The 17,943-nt window shown below is 44.8% G+C and overlaps 1 protein-coding gene across 2 annotated transcripts in view; it reads right to left on the bottom strand.

The window, feature by feature from the left end:
• USP22 (ubiquitin specific peptidase 22) overlaps positions 1 to 17,609 on the bottom strand; it is a 170,112-nt gene extending 152,503 nt beyond the window's left edge. Inside the window, exon 1 of one of the 2 annotated variants that reach the window (XM_030577272.1) lies at positions 17,400 to 17,609. In XM_030577272.1, coding sequence (XP_030433132.1) covers positions 17,400 to 17,525 — 126 coding nt within the window. In that variant the 5' untranslated portion in view covers positions 17,526 to 17,609. The remainder of the gene's footprint in view (positions 1 to 17,399) is intronic. The other variant, XM_030577271.1, reaches the window with a different exon arrangement.
• Between the last annotated feature and the right edge of the window lie 334 nt (positions 17,610 to 17,943).

Below are 17,943 nucleotides of genomic sequence, written 5' to 3'. Positions count from 1 at the left end.
CATGCCTGTGTTATTTCAAGGTGACCATATTACAGTACTCCAGGGGTTCCCAAACTATGGCACATGAGCTTGTTCAGCATCCCTCTGAAGCAGCCATTTTGTGCTTCAGAATCTCAGCTTTCATTTACAAAATGAAGTTATGGTTATTTAGGTCTACATTAGAAACTTTTACTGGCAATTTTGGTTAGAGGCATGAGGGGGGTTTTTGGGGGGAGGTGGAGGAAGAGGAGGAGGAGACGACATGGGACACTTCTATACTGGTAAAAACCCTATCATAGGCACAGTTCTACCAACATCCTGACCCAGGCTGCATCAGACCAGTGGTCCACCAAGCCTAACTATCTCGTCTCCTGATAGTGGCCAATGCCAAATGCAACAGATAGAATGAACAGAACAGGGCAATTATCAAGTGGTCCATTCCCTGCTGCATTGTCAGAGGTTTAGGGATACCCAGAACATAAGGCTGGGTCCCTATCTTGGCTAACAGCCATTTATGGGCCTATCCTCCATGAACTTATCCAATTATTTTTTCAACTCAGTTATACTTTTGGCCGTCACAACATCCCATGAGAATGAGTTCCACAGGTTGACACTGCACTGTGTGAAGTAGTACTTCTGGATGTTTTAAACCAGCGGCCTATTAATTTCACTGGGTGACCCCCCCGGTTCTTGTGTTACATGAAGGCATATATAAACATCTTTATTCACTTTCTCCACACCACTCATGATTTTATAGACCTCTAATCATATTCCCTCCTCTTGGTTGTCTTTTTTCAAGCTGAACAGTCCTAGACTTATTAATCCCTCCTTGTATGTACGCTGTTCCATACTCCCAATCATTTTTGTTGCCCCTTTTCTGTCCTTTTTCTAATTCTAATACATCTTCCTTGAGATGGGGTGACCACAACTGCACAGTAGTTTATTTCACTCGTCAAACTGGTATAAGCTATATTGGCAAAAACACTTAAGTACACAATACTTACATTGGCATAAGATTTGCCAGGATAGCCGTATCAGCAAAACTTTTCTAGTATAGACCTGGCTTAGGAAGACCTCATACTGTGAAGTCAATGCAATGCTGTTCCTTCTCCAGCCTCCAAAAAGCCCCAAACAATAGCTCTGAAATGCAAACCTGCTTCATTCATCTTGATGGGTTATAACGGTTATTCAAACCCCATGGAAGAGAGGAGGGTGAGCCGAGCTCAGGACACCCAGAGAGCAATGTCATTTTGAACACAGGTACCATCTACTGGAGATAGTACCTGATCCGAGCAGCTTGCATGGACAGAGCTGAGGAGAGTACCTCCACTGTATCGCCCCTCATCGTACTCTCCAGTTCAAGCCCTCTCTTCAACAGAGTTGCTTTTCTCACCAGAAAGACTATATAGATTTACGATCCGAGGGCGGTGTGTGTGTAAATAACTTTCTTCTTTTTTCTATGCCACCATATGGCAGGGCCAGCTTGCTCCTGCCCATTCAAGCCCATAAATGGCTGAGATCTTTTGCTACTGAAAAATCCCATGCTGTTTATTTACAATAGAATTCCCACCACCCTGACACAATCTACAGCCTTATACCTACAGTTCTAAGTAGGCCTCAGCTCCTGAAGCAAGCAGGTCAGAGATCTCTTTCTTCTGCTTCTTCCGTCTCACTTCCTGGGCCTTTTGTATCCTCTCCCTAATGGCTTCTTAGTTCTCCTCAGCCCACCAATAAGGTACAGTTCTTCTTAACGAGGTCTACTCTAGAGTAATCAGAGTTACAGTGACCAAAGTGTTGGCAACAGTAGCAGAGCCAGCACTCTGTCACACACCCGAAAAGGGCTTTATACTACCTGTATGTAGGTGAGTGTTACAGGAGGCTGAAGTTTTGCCGATTCCATGATTTCCATTCTCTAACATACATTGTTTTTGAAATTTTATGGTTTTACATTTACATGGATGGCAGATCAGCTCAACATGTCTCCTTGAGAACTACAACATTCGACACCAGGCTGAATGATATATACAAAAAGAAGATATATAATTCAAATATACAAAGCAACAGCACACTCCATGATCTTTATTTCCAAATGGAGATCACAACTCACTGCTTAAAAGTGATACCTATAGATTCTGGAGAGCTGGGTTGGGTGCATAAAGTTTCAGAGTGCAAATGTAACATAGTGTACTAGACTAGCATGCAATTAGAAGCCAAGAACTCCTAGTCCTCTTCCAAGCTCTGGCACCAAGTCACTGTGTGGTATTCGGCAAGTTAGTGCACCATACTGGAGTATAAGATGAAGTTACTTATGTCACAGGTTTATAAAGATTAGTTGGTGTCATTAGAATTGAACACAGTACATCATGATGATTATTATTTGCATTAGCCCTAATATCTACACTAGCATATCTGTATTTCTTTGAAGAGGTGGGAGTGAAGAGCATATGTCTGACTTACTACTGTATCTGTTACCTTTTGTCAGTTTCACCTTGCCCATCACTTGTTCTTCAATAGCACAACAAACCATAGTATTAAGCCATTCTAACACTATAAAGTATGTGCCACATTTCGAATACTATAGACCGCCAAGGAAATACTTCCCAGAGATGTGCTGACATCACCAATGATGCTACACAAAAGGAGGTAGACAAGAAGAGTCATGTTAATTTCAAGCTCCATTAAACACAGGGAAGGTGGGAGGGGAAGAAATCAATCTCTGCCAAGTGGGAAAAGAACTGAAGATTGGTTAAGGAAAGAAGCTTGAAAAAAAATTAAGAGGATATTACTAACAATGGAAAGGTTAAAAATCCTAGGTGGTAAACAATTTGTTTGTTTTTACAATCCGTTGTACATCCTCTTTCATCTTTCTACATAGAGAGATGCTGGATATTTCCCGTATAGCATCCAGTAAAGAATATGTCACATCAGACAGCCTGACAGCCAGTTACTCACTGATAAGTTAAATTTAAGGTTCTCTGGCACCAAAGTACACTTTGTCTGTGCTATTAAACAAACAGGTCTCTGGGCTAGATAAGGCATAATCTGTACTTTAAACCAATCAGAATGCAGATCCATTGTCCAATGAACAGCTGTACACATCATCAATATTTGGTTGTAGAACTGATGTCACAAAATTGATGCCTTCACCTCATATTCCATAAACATCATTTACAATTTATAAAATCAGAAGTTCATTATTCTGCAACATTCTATTCCATTTCTGTAAATATTATGGGTGTCCAACAAGGTGAGCTGTCCCTTTAAGGGTACCTCTACACTGTGTTTTCAAACCCACAGCAGTGAGTCTCAGAGTTTGGGTCTACAGACCCACGTTCACACTATGGCACTAAAAACAGCTGTGTACGTTCAAGGCTGTTTTTAGTACCACAACACGAGCCTAAATCTGTAGACTCTGTACCCTGGATTTTGGAACAGAGTAGACATATTGGGAGAGTATGTCTACACTGCAACTGAAAACCCGTGGCTGGCCTATGTCCGCTGCCTCAGGCTAACAGGATATTTAATTTCAGTGATGTTGGGGCCTGAGCTGGAGCTGTACTCTGGGATCCTACCCCCTTGCAGAGTCCTAGAGCCTGGGCTCCACCCAAGCCCAAACATCTATATCACAATTAAATAACTCCATAGCCTGAGCCCCACAAGCCCAAGCCAGCTGAAAGGCCAGCCACAGGTGTTTAACTGCAGTGCAGACATACCCTAAGAGTCTTACAGCTCAGTCTCACCTGTGCCAGGTGCAGCCAGCCTCCCAGGTGAAGGGAATGAGTCCAGGGGTCACGTGATGGTAGCAAGTGGCTCAGAACCAGAACTGCTGGAGAATATAAGAGCAGCCTGAGCACAAAGAAAGTCTTTCCTTAGCTCCCAGGCGGAGAGCCTGGAGAGAACAGGTACCAACTAAGGCAGCTAAAGTGCGGGGAGCAAGTTTGCTTCAGAATGTAGAAGACTAAGATCACTGCACATAAGCTGGAAGGAAGTTAGTTTTTCCTTTTGAACTTGTTAATAAACCAGACACCAAGAAAGGATACTGTATGACATACAAGTGCCCATGTGAAGTTACTAGGGAGCCCAAGAGGGAGAAGCTGAGGCACCAGGCAGACCTGAAGTCAGGACAGCTAAATCCTTGCTACAATGGGCCAAATTAATCTGATGAGACTTCACTGACCTCAGAGAAATTACACCAAAGATAGATAGACCTAACAACTCTAGTTAAAGAGAATCTCAAATCTTAGAAGCTTCACTTAAAAATGTATTCATAGTTACATCTGTGAAGCACATATTTTTATCCAGAAACTTTCTTACAGTGACATATAAAGGGAAGGCTGTCTGATTTGCAGTTTGGATAAGAAACTTCATGAAATCCACACAGCTGTAGACAATGCACTGAATAAGAGGCATGGGTATTGAAATATTTGTGTTATATAATTGTAATTTTTTTTTTAATTTGTAATTTGAAGGTAGATGAATGGTGCTGAGGTCTAATAAAGCAATCTGCACTGGCAAATGAATGTGCACTATAATAGGATTCATTTTCTGTGATGGGATTTCTCTCTACTGAAATGCATTGGAAGGAAATCAGATTTCAGGAAATGTTAACTGTTCCATTGTATATTTCTCTCTCCAGAGTCTAATGTGGATTATCATGTTGTTATACAAGATCAGGGTACTACTATTCACATCCGCAGCTCTTGAAACTATTTATACAATTTTCAGTTTTAGGGTGAATTACTTACGTTTGTTATAAGTGAAATGAAATTTGTGGTAACTGGCAGGCTCCACTGTAATAAAGAGTCATTTAAACCACCAAAGTATATCACTTGCTGAAGCAGTAAATGGGAGCAAATCTGGGCTTCTGCCACCTCCATCCCACCCAGGATATAGTCTTAGGCACCCGCAACCCACCCTTTGGGGGGAAGGAGGGGAAAGAGAGCGCGCGCGCACGCCACATGGGACACATACTCCTATCTCCTCTCAGGGGCGCGCCAGAACTGGCAAGGAAAAAGGCATTTTAAGGGCACATCTTCACAGATCTAGAAATCTCCCACTCAGACAGAATGCTTATTTCATTTCAGTTAAAATAAAAGAACGATCATGGAAGAGGACACCTAGGGGATGGCAACTCAATGCACGTCAGGTAGGTTATACGTAAAAGTATGCTTTAACAAAGGAAAGGAATTTTATATTTTAGATATTAAGATGCCTAAAGGGGACATAAGTAAATAGGAAGATTTTAATGCTTGGGAAGATCAACAGTAAATGAAATAAAATAAATAGGCATGGTCAAGAAAAACTAAACCCACCATCTTCATCACTTTGTAGATTTTATCCCTCTGCCCCAACTCCTTCCCTGGACATGTACCTTGAGTGACTGAAAAACTGAAGTTGTTTACCTGTAATAGCTCTTAGAGATGGACTCCACCCATGAGTGAGTGTGAATGTGATGCACTGGCACTACAGTTCTGATGGTGGAACAACTCACTGCGGTACCCACTGGTGCACTCACACCCTTTTTGACCCTCCCCTCACCATTCTTGCGTGTCAGGCTGTAGTGGGGGGGCGGGGGGCATGGTGGTCCAGCAGCCTCAGTCCCTCCACTGCCTCATAAGTAAGGCTGCGAGTCTGTCATGGAGGTCACAGATTCCGTGACTTTCTGTGACCTCTGCATTAGCTAGTACTGGCCCAGGGGCTGTCTGCAGCAGTTTGGGTGCGTGCGAGGGAGTTCTGGGCTAGGGGACCTCCCTGCAGCTCCTAGGTAGTGGAGGGGTCTCCACGCACTGGTGGCGCCCACAGACCCCACCCCCGCAACACCCACTGGCTGCGGTTCCCAGCCAATGGGAGCTGGAGCAGCCAGCACTTGTGGCAGGAGCAGCGGAGGAGCCCCTGCCCTCCCCTGCTGCCTAGGAGCTGCAGGGACATGGAGCCGGATAGGGAGCACCGCCAACCCCACAACCCCAGTACCAACGGGGGTCCCAGGGCGTGCACCACGGCCCGCTGTCCGTTCACTACTTTTACTAAAAATACCTGTGACTAAAACGTAGCCTTACTCATAAGGTCACAGATTATAAATGGAACTTGGAGGAGAAGGTGAATGAGGAGTGTGAATGTGCAAAATCCACCTCGAAGAACTGTAGTTACAGGCAAGTAACCTTAGTTTCTTCAAGTGGCCTCTACACATTCCCATTCATGGGGTAGTTTGATAAATAGTAAGGTCGGACATGGAGTCCTAATTGAATAGTGACCAGAATAGTGCTCTACCAAAGCGAGCATCTGGTCAGGATGCTAGGACTGTTTTGCAAATTGCGTGACTAGATCTCCAAGCAATAGATATGCAAATTTCTACAATCCAAATATGCTTGAGGCATGCCAAGGAGGCCACCTTTGCTCTTGGGGAAAGTTATCTAACCCCTAGTGGGAAAAGGACAGAGGCTGATCTGAAGCACGTGTTGATACATAATTCAATTCATATAGTTTGAAGTAATTTCCTGTCTTTTGTTATTTAATGTATACAAAATAAAAAGATTTGGTGACTTTCTACCTAAACAGAACTCAAGAGGTTAGAAAGCGAAAGTCCTTCTTACATCGAACATGTGAAGTTTTGTTTGGACTCAATGAGCATGGGGTCTTGGGAAACATTATGGGCAGATTAATGGATTGAGATAGGTATCAATTACCACCTTGAAGCAGGGGAAAACCAGTCTGTCCTTGTGGAAAACTGAAAGATCATCAGACATCAGTGCTTGCAGTTCTCTTACTCTTATGGCAGATGTTATAGCCATAACAAACAGGTGAAACAGCAAACAGGCAGAGGCTCCCTAAACGGAATAAAGTTTCATGATGGAGTTAGAGCTTTGACTGGTGGATAGATGTTCACTAGACTTGCGTAAGTCTCTTTACTATGTCCAAGTCCTATTTTCAGTAACTATGCAGTAAGCTGATATGGCTACTAAACTGACTCAGCTGAAAGATTAGAAAGCTACAGGTGAAGCAAGTATTCAAGTACAGACTGATGTGATGGGGTGATATGTCCCCTTGAGGGTAGTGGTGCCTAAGTCAGCCCATTCCGGTAATGTAACACTGCTCCTTTAAGATTCTGGGGCGGTCTTATCTTCAAAGAGCAGCGAAAGATTGGGAAAGAAGAAACAATCCTAGGAATAAGTAGTTTTGGGAGGCATCCCATTACTGTCTCTTTAAGGGTCCAAGATCAGAAGCCTTGCAAAGTGGGCAGGGCAGGCAAGATTCCCCCTTCTCCCGGACAATTGTGATATGCGTCAGGAAGAACTAGCATATATGCTCATCACAGAGCAGACATCAGCAGAAGGCTGTCCTGCTGAACCCTGCAGAAAAAAGATCCATCTGAAGGTGAACTGGCTAAGGCCCTATGGCTGGCCTTAATCACTGCCCCAGCTTCAAGGAGGAGAGCTGTGACTGGGGGGGGGGGGCCCAAACTCCTGCTCTAAGGAGCATGTGACCTGTCTGAATCATGCTTTTAGCTCCAGGAGAAGAGCTGAAGGAAAAATTCTTGTCTGAAGAAGGCAGCTATCCCTGGGCTGGAAACAAGAGAAGGCAGGGCCTGGGTTCCCCAACCTCCTCCCCAGACCAGGAGTGGAAATACAGCGATCAGGAGTGGAAGAGCCAAGAACTGAGTCCCAGATGGAGGCCAAGAATCGGTGTTAGAGGACACTAGACTTTGGGTTCTCTTATTTTTGAACTTTTCTGCTAACCCCAAAAGACGAATGGACTGGAGGGTAACTTGGCCAGAGGGCCAGACCACAAAAGCAGCTGACTTTTGGGGAACCTGGATAAGGGGGCACTAGAGTGAAGACCCCTGCAACCACACATCCTGGCACGAGGAGGCACTCTGGTGATGACTGCCCACCATAACTGGAGTGGAGCTGAAGTTGGGTCTATGTTATTGGACGCCCAGACTTGAAACCTTTTCCACTTGAGATGACCGCACTTGCAGGTAGATTGTTTCCTGGAAATTTATCAAGACATCTTGCACTTTGTGAACAGGATCTCTTTAGATCTCAGTCATATGGCTCATATTGTTAAGTGCAATGAATGAGAGTCCAGGGGATAAATCCAGTAGTTCTGTGGTCAAAAGCCAAGAGAGGGATCTGGAAACCATTAGGGTGACCAGACAGCAAGGGTAAAAAAATTGGGATGGGGGGGTGAAGAGGGGAAATAGGCACCTTTATAAGACAAGGCCCCAAATATCAAGACTGTCCCTATAAAATCAGGACATCTGGGCACCCTAGGAAACCATTGCCCCAGCATGGGCAAGACCACAGTCAGCTACTTTGGCTTTGCCTTGCTTTAACCTTTATCACTCTTTAGATGACAGATAACAGGGAAAGGGCACCAAGGAGACCTAGTCTCAGACAAGTATGAATGTATCCAAAATGGACCGTCTTCTCCTGCTCTTGAGCACAACCGGGAGCACTTGACTTTGTGCCTTGCTGCGTACAGATCTATTTCCAGATACTTGCTGTCTGGAGTTCTCATCTGTCGCTGTCTTTAGAGACCATTTGAGCAGTTCTTTTGTCCCTATTCAATTGATCTGCTAGGTTGTCATCTTTGCCTGCTAAATTCAGGGAAATGGGGTAAGTGTGATGGAGACTAGTCCCAGTGCTTCCTTCAACAGCTGACTGGAATTAAATTCTCTTTTCTTATTCACACACTATATACCATTGTGCCGTCCATAACACTTAGACTACCTTGTCTTGCAGGTGAGGAAGAAATGACTTGACATCCAGCGAATTTCCCTCAAGTGTACTATGTTCATATATAGCTTCTTCAAGTGGTTCCAGTGACTGAACTGCTAGTTGTTTGAAGTGGGCAGTCCACCCCAAGTTGAAAGCACCGATGGAGCTGGTGGATTGGATGCTTACCTTTTAAGGACACTGTGATACTGTGTCTATCATGAGGGATAGGAGCCCTTCTCTTGGGAAAATCCATTTCAAGAACTTGTCAAATAATGTTTTCTACACAATGTTGTACAGTTCTCATGTTGAGTACCTCATAGGAGGTTGCACCTGTAGCTCAGGCCACGAGACCCCCTCAGTCTCAGGAAGAACACTGTCAGGTTTAAGTTCTCTCAGTGTCTCAGCGTACTTGATATACTTTTCAGAAATTGTTCCTCTGGAAGGAAGTCTCTTCCTGCTTGAGAGTCCAGAATTGCCCAAGAGGGAATTCTTTAAGTAACTTTTTTCAATATATTCTGAGTCCCAGCTCTCAAACAGGGAGCATGTAAGTCACTGTTGGACAGACTTTTTTGTGGGGATCCCTTCACAATTCAGTTATTTAAATAAGGTATGTATATCCCACGCCATTTTAGCTTCATGGACAACACCACTAGGCACTTTATAAATATCCATGCGGCAGCAGAAAGGCTGAAGGGAAGGACTCTGTATAACAATGGTTGCAAACTCCCCTGCCCCCTATACAGAATGTGAAGTATTTCCAATATGAAAGCCTGACAGCTATCTGGAAATACATATCCTGTAAATCAAGAGAAGTGAACCAATCTTGCATAAAGAGGAAGGAAATGTGAATCTTCTGAAAGAGAGTTTCACTTTCTTGGATCTAAGATGGTATCAAACCTCCATTCTTCTTTGTAATCAAAGTACAGTATCTAGAACAGAATCCCCTTGGATCTTCTTGTATGGCTCCCGCTTCCCAGAGTGGGCAAAGCTCTGTTCTTAGGAGGTTCTCATAAGAGGGGTCTCTAAATAGGGAGGGGAAATGAGTGGTGTCAGATTGTATGGAATAAACTCTCTGTACTGTTTCTAGGATCCATGTGTTTGTGATGGTGGTACTCCAGTTGTTGTAAAAGAAAAATTGATCCTGAACTGTGGGAAGATAAATGGCTTAAGTCTCATGTCAAACTTGTGGTCTAAAAAGTTTGAGCAGAAGATGAGAATGTGGTCTGTCTGTTCTTTGTACAGAGATTCAAGCTTTTTCTCCTCTGCTGCAGCTGAACAGGAGGTTGCTGGTTTTGATATTAACACAACATTAAGCACCAACCGTCTCCTTTATGGTTGATAAATTCCTAGCAACTTACCTGTTGATCTAGCGTCCATCTTCTCTAGGATTTCATGCACCCTTGCCCTTAAACTAGCACCTTCATATTTGCTCTAGATTCAGCAGGAAGACCAGATGCTAAGCCATGCATGTCATCTTAGTGATGGCTGAAGCTTCTGCTCTTGTTGCAGTATTTGATAAATCAAATGACGTTCTTAGTGTTCACCTGCTAGTTATCCTTCTGCTACTAATACTCTAGCCAGTTTCCTTTGCTCTTCAGGCAGGTCCTTAAATAAAGCCATTTTATCCTAGAGATGATACTAATACCTAGACATTACAACCTAGTAATTTTGAAATGCTAATGTCTAAGGGGGCAGAGAAGAAACTTTGCTCAGAGTGACCACATTTTTGCCCTCTCTGTCAGACTGTGCAAAATGTACTTAGCCTCTTTTTGTCCTCTGAACTGCATCAACCACCAGAGTTGAAAGTAGGTGTGCGGGAAAAATCCCTCATATGACAAGCTTTAACAGTTACAGATCCTCTTTAAAATGGCCTGGTTAGACTTGGCTGGTTTAGAAGAGTTGTTGAAAACAGAGATCATACAGTGATCTTGCTGTTAGAAGAGAAACCCAGTCTATTAAACACCAGATTAGATATCTCCTGACATAGATAAGATCGCTCATGAAATGGTAGTCAAAATAGCTTCCACTTTAAAATGAATGATATCTTCAGAAAAGGAAGATGCTGTTGTAACTCCTACACTACAAGATCTCTGACCATCAGGCTCCAGATCAGTGTCCTAGTATTCAATTGCTCCCATCAGTTCTTCTTATGAATGCTGCTGCTGCTGCTTCTTCTTCTTTATACCCTGGTGATGTAGACCGATCTGGGAGCACTGTATCCAGTGTATGAGGCTTCCCCGGACTTCTAGGAGGGGTCTGAACAAACTCATCCTTGCAGGGATCTGTGTCCACATAACATCTAGACAAGGGAGGGAAGTTGACAAATATGCCGGGTTACTTATCTTCGTACCGAATAAAGTGAGGTTATTGTCTGTTTATATGAACAGTGTGTAGTATCTGTGTAGTGCCTGCTCTAGTTCCCACTCTTTACAGTGATGGGAACAGAGGTTCTAAATTAACCTGTCACCATTAGATTTAATACCAGACTGTGGATCTGATCTCAGATCTGAGGCAGCAAGTAGGGGAAAGCTAGTGGCTTTGGCATCCCTAAAACAGAAAAGGGGAAAACAAACTTCCTGGTGAGCCTGTAGGAGTTCTAAGAAGACAGAGTGAAAGGTCTGGGGAAATCTGAATCTGCTCCATGATCCTGTGTCTTTCCACTCTTGAAGAAGCTAGAGCAGTAAGTGGCCCTGAGGCTTTTCTTTTATTCCCTTTAACACTCCGATCATGGGATGTACAGATCTGCATAACCTCCATCTCAGATTCTAAGTGCAAATGCAAGAGATGTACCTGGACAAATATTGTTAGAGATACCAATGACAGTGTGTCAGAACCAACACGCAGAGCCATTTTGCTTGTTACTTAAAGAAGGCTCATTCCCCTAATGTATTTGCCCTGTGGCTTAACTTTTGGCCTAGGTTGCAAGGGTATCCAATCCAGGAAATATAGCAGGACAATACACCTACCTTGAATCCTGGCCTCTTTGCCTTTGTATCAGCCGTAGCATCTGTAAACCTGCACTGAGGTGCAACCTTGAGGAGGCTTTGGGGAGGACAGGGGGGAAGAGGAACTGCAGAGGAACCAGTCAGTAGGAGCAGGAGAAGGGACTGGAGCACTGGGATGAGGGGGGTAAAATGGGGCCCAGCTGGGGCCACTCCCCCCTAGAACTCAGAACTATACAGGGACACACACACACACTCTGGAAGCACTACGACCTGTCCTGCCTCCACCATGCAGCTTTGGGTGGAAACCTGCAGAGAGGAAGCCAGCCCCAGATACTCCAGCCAGCAGGAGCAGTCAAACCAGAGACTTATAGACATTCAGAGAGCTTTCTACAGTTGACTGGACTTTTTCTGCCCAGCACTGATTGCTCCAATCTTCCCCTTCCCTGACTCTTCATTCCATACCTACCCTGTCCTCCTCACATACATTCCAAACTCTCTCCAGCTAGTTAATCCTTCCTTAAGTAAACTTACCCCCCCAAATCATGGCATTCACATGATGTTTTTGTCCATCACGTTGTTCACTATGTTATACCTAAGGCTATGATTTTCTCACGGAGGTCGCAGAAGTCAGAGAATCTGTGACTTCCAAAGACCTCCATGACTTCAGCCCCAATGGCTGGGATCTGCAGGGTCCCACCACCTCCCACAGTGACAGGGAGCTGAGTTACCTCCGCTGTCTGAGGCAGTGGGCCCCCAAGCGCCAAGCCACCATGGGCAGCAGGGGTACCCCGCAGCTCCCTGGCCGCTGCAGCAAGGCAGGGGGACCACCTCACAGATCTGAGCCCCCAACATCATGCAGCTGCCCCACCCCTTCCCATTTTATCATGGATGTTTTTAGTAAAAGTCATGGACAGGTCACAGGCCATAAAGAAAAATTCATGGAAGCCTGTGGCCTGTCCCTGACTTTTACTAAAAATATCCATGACAAAATCTTAGCCTTAGTTATACCCCTTCCCCCACACTGTGTCTATGTCCATCTAGATCGTAAGTTCTTCCATTTACTACTCTGTTTGTACAATGCCTAGCACAATGATGCACCGTTCTTGGCTGGCCCCTAAGAACTACTGTAATAAAAAAAAAAGTTTATTCATGTTTAAGAAAATAAGATAGAATCTTACAATAGTCCTGAAACTTCCATGGAGCTGAGTCTTCAGAGAGGCTCCTGGTCCATCTGCTGCTGCATCTGGAAAGAACTGAGGTGGCTTGAACATCCATTCCCATAGCACCTCTCTCTCAAAGTGTTCAGGAACGGTGAAGTGAGGAGCAGCGAGTGTGCTATTCAACACTCCATCCTCAGAACTACGTTGCCAGAGCATACCATGAGTTGGAATGTGCAGATGCCACTCAAAGAAGGAGGATTTAACAGAAACTGAGTTGAATTGTGAACTGAAGTATCTACAACTGAGAACATACAGCTTTTATCTGCCAGTACATGCACAATAATTGGTTCATTCCCTAACCATAACCTTAGAGAGAAAAATGTCATTGCAGTCTTAAATACACAGGAGTTAATACTCTGGGAGAGATTAAAGAGAAATTATCTGGATTAGAGATACAGGGCCTGGAAACCTTTCCCAGGTGGGAGACGGGATGTATGTGTCAACAACAGTGCATGACCCGACTGCCAGTTATGCTTTGACTGATCAGCATAAGTGTGAAACAATCATGCATTAGAGTACAAATAGGACCCTATGTACAACATGACTGTGGCCAAGCAAACAGCTACAAGCTTAATTTTTATTACACAGTATTTGCCTAAAGAATAGAGGTAGTCCACACCAAGCCTTGCAGGATGGGGGTAGGGGGGAGGATGTTTACCTGCAAAGTCCAGCAGTCCTGCCCAACCAGAGCTGGGGTCCAGCTGTTCCTTGAGTTCAGAAGGCCCCTACTTAGCACACTAACTGCTCAAACCACAAAAATCCAAGCATATGATTATGATGAACTGACTGAGGGCAAAAATCCAACCCCCACTCAAAAGGGGTTCTCAGCACTGCACAAAGATTTGCTTACCTAAAGCTTCAGGCAGGGCTTTTAAGTGTTTGCCTCCCCCATAGACATGGAATTTAAAGCTCCAAAAAACATCACTGAAGTTTAAACTTATGTTATATAAAAGTGAAATGCCTAAATGATGAATATGAGATTGGACAAAAAATAGATTAGAAACAAATGTAAACAGACCAGTCAGTTATTTTGTTTTTCATCCACTAACACAACGTTAGATTTGGGGAGCAGATAACAGATCGTGTCCTTTTAAAAGGACCTATGTGGAGGCCTATTTAATTATAAATATTTTCAGGTCTAAATATATTGGGTGAAAATCCAGGCCCCACTGACTTCAACAGGGCCAGGATTTCACCCACTATCCAAGTAACTTTTCACTCACAGGGCCACATATTTGTTTATGATCTATCTATCTAACAATGGTTTGACAGAAGCTTGTTTGCCTGTCAAGCTAAACTAACCTACTGTTTTTTCATCCACAGAACCCTAGCTCAAGTTTGATTTTCAAGACATCTTAAACTACTACTGGACAGTGATCATCACACCCCGTTTAGTCAAGAATTACCAATACAGATGTCCAGGACCCAAGCATATACAAACACAGAATCCGCTCTCATTTCTCATTAAGATCCTGATTGAAGACAAGCGTAAAGACCTAGTTCACACGTTCAATCACACCCACCACAGCTTCACAAAAAGACATTTTCTTTGGATTTTCTCCTCACCTTTAATTTGCATTCTTCAAACCCTTGCCAGCCAGGTCTGCTCTCCAGTGGAGTTTTGCCACCAGCACAGCTAAACTGATTTGTTTGGACCAGTGCAGACCCCTAACTCAGAAATGGTACACTGGTGTAAACTGTGATTTGCACCAATTCATCTCCCCCAGAGTAATCTTACACCAATGTACCCTGTCTATGCTAGTCATCTGTACTGGTGCAAATGCATCAGTTAGTTATGCTAGTGGCTAAAAGAACCCAGTGTAGACAAAAGCCACAGAAATATTTGAGGAGTCTGTACACAAGGAGCCCTACACCAAGACTGATCAGTTATAACTGTATGTGTAATAGCCATTGCTTGTTTCTGATTAAAAACATAACCAGGAAATATACTCAGATTCTTTAGAGAGCTACCTCTTTAAAATTTAATCTGTTCTGCTTAATATTCTGTAAATGTAGAGTGTATTGGATTAAGAGTTTAAGACCATATAAGCATATTTGTAAAAGAAATAAGAGTAAAGACTGGAAACAAATGGCAAAAGGCAAGCAGTGTTGAAATGGTCTTTTAAAACATAATGCAGCACGCAGTATAAGTAACCTAGTAAAGCAGCAGCAATGGACAGTTTCTGCCCCCTGTAGTTTCTACTGCTATCTGGATTTTTAAGACAACACTCAAAAAATAAAGATAGCGTCCAAGAAATCTAAAGAATGATAGACTGATGATCACAGGATAACCAACCACGCAAGACAGTTTTCATGGTAGGTTTTTATGACCAAGAGAGGGTTTATTCAATCAATCTTCATATTAATATAAAACCTGACTGTGATTTTGCATGATTTCTACAGCAATATATGAAGAAGATTTTGTGACTGAAATTCTTTCTGCTGAAAACTCAGTGACATAATCTGAGAAAACCAAGGTCCAGTTTTTCTGAAGTCATTCTTCTGTCCACCTCTACATACTGATCAGGATTCAGACATAAAACTCTCATCCATGGAGGGGCACATTCTTAACATCAAAGCTATGCCACATTCATAGCAACATACCACAGACCAATACAGAATTATTTTCCAATTGCTAGAATGCTCATTCAAAATTAGTTTAATTATTGTTAAAATAATTTCTATGTGAAGAGGCAGGAACTATTCATGTTCTTAATCAAAACAAATTTTTCACTCTAGCAGTAAGACTCACTAACTGATATTGGTCAGTCTTTCTACCTCACATTTGCCTTTTGACTTTCAAGATATACTAGACATAACTATCTATCATGAATGTATGTTTTCATTTAAGCCATTATACACATATAACAAATCATGTTTTGGCCTATTTTCCTCCCTTTAACACAAAATTACTGCAGGGTACGAAAAAGTTTGTTACTAAAGCATTAGGGTACATTCAATGACAAGAGGAGCATAAATATTCAAATACGCCTGTAGCTACATTTAATACTACTTGAACATTACATAACTAAATAGTTTTACTAAATATATGTGTGGTTAAGTGTCCCATTTGCTGTCCCTTTTGGAAAAAACATCTTATAAGCCGGACAGGCACAAGTTGCACAGTCCTTTTATAAGCCTTTTTAATATATCTAATTTCTGAATGTTGTCTTTTATTCTCCCTATTTTTATGAGTGATCTGAATAACTGAATGAAAAGAAGTTATGATCACAAGACAGGTAATTGATTGCTTCAATAAGAACAAGCTTTACTCCTTGAGTTGCTGTTGCAGTCTCTTTTTTCAATCATTAACGTGATCACTGAAAGAAATCTGCAAAGTCACTAGTTTACTCTGAGGAAGGAAATTTATGAACAGTTAACAGATCAATCTTGCAGAAACATATCTGTGTACATGACCATTTTTTAAAATATCAGTTAAGTAGTAATTGACTTGTTTTACACAAGTGTTCCCACCAGTCTTCTCCAGTATATTCATTATGCTATTTGTGCAGTACATTCTCTATACATGTGCAAGAGCAAAGTACCCTCACTCTTGCTGTGTATAAAATACTGATTCAATTCTTTCCCCCATACACACTTTTTCCTCACACCAAACTAGGAATCATCTCCTGATTCTGTTAGCAGCAAATGCATTTGATCATTAAAAAGTCATTCCACAGACATACAAATCTGCAGACATATTTCCAGTCATTGTGTCTTTAAGCCTTTACTAAGTACACATGACGTGCAAGCGTGATTTGCAAGCTCCTCTCTCCTTTCCCACTGCTCCATAAATTAGATGCAGGACAAGCCTCAGTCTCTGTATCCCATGCTTCCTAAACGCTAGACTCTATCTGCTTAAGTGCCTATGCAGTAGCTACATTTAATAATTTACCAGTGGGTGACACACTGAATTAAAGATCCACTTCTCCCTTTCAGCTTCCTTATCCCAGCCTGTCACTTACTGTACAAGCCCCTGATCGCAAGCAGCCTATTCACTGCAGGAGGCTGCCTCCCAGTGCCCAGAGCTCGGCTGCAGGCCGGCCATGCCCATCTGCCCCAAGCGCTCTCCCTCCCCCGCAGACAAGCAATGCAGTTGCCTGATTCCGGGAAACCCTCACTCCCCCCAGCACCTGGGAGGAGGCGGCGGCGGCGCGTGGCCCAGCCTCCCACCTCTGGATGGGAGAGGAAAGCCCTTGCGGCAGCCTCCCCTACCAGCCCAGCCCAACCCCTCCGCCCAGGGCAGGTGTTTGAGGGGATCCCCTGCTTCCCCGTCCGTGCTCAGTGAGGGGCTGAACGGCGCTTCCTCCTGCCCGAAGACCCCGGGCGTCCCCTCGCCCCGCGGAGCGGCAGCCCCCGCCCCGCTATAGGAGACCGCAGACACCCCACTCCCGCCGCATAGGAGAGCGGGGGGGGCAGGCAGGGGTGGAGCCGCCCCCCGGGAACCACTGGGTTGGGCGGAGCGGGGTGTGGCCCTGCCACCCCCCCTCCCGCGGGCTGAGGCGGAGGGACGCGCGCCGCCCCCCCCAGCCCGGTACCTTGCGCTTCCTGGTCTCGGCCGAGCCGCTCCACACGAAGCACTGGTAGATCGCCCGCAGGTTCTGCTTCCAGTTCTCCACCTTGAAGCCGGTCACATGGCAGCACCCGGCGGCCGGCGGACTCATGTCCGACCCCCCCTCATCAATCCGCCCGCAGACGGGCCGGGCCGGCGGGCAGCGAGCCGGCCCCTTCCCCCTCGCAGCCGCACGGACACGGGACGGGGCCGCCGCTCGCGCGCTCGCTCCCAGGCTCCGGGGCGCCGGCGCCGGCCCCCTCACGCCGCCCGCCGCTGGCTCCGGCGGCGCGGCCTCCCCCGCCCCCGCGAGCTGCAGCGGGGCGCGGGGAGCGGCTCGCCCCCAGGGCCGGGCTCCCCCCGGCTCCGAACAAAGCGCGGCGGCCGGGCGGCAGCGCACAAAGATGGGGCTGGCAGTGGCGAGGAGGAGGCGGCGGCGGCCGCTGCCGCCCCCAGAGTGGCCGCCGCTGCCGCTAACTCATGGAGGCCGCTGGGAGGCGGTGGGGCTCGGGGAGACCCTGGCGGCGGAG

The sequence above is a fragment of the Gopherus evgoodei genome, chromosome 10, assembly GCF_007399415.2.
Source record: "Gopherus evgoodei ecotype Sinaloan lineage chromosome 10, rGopEvg1_v1.p, whole genome shotgun sequence".
NCBI classification, from domain to species: Eukaryota; Metazoa; Chordata; order Testudines; family Testudinidae; genus Gopherus; species Gopherus evgoodei.
The sequence above is the reverse complement of the archived record's forward strand: the minus strand, read 5'-3'. Positions and strand labels throughout refer to the sequence as shown.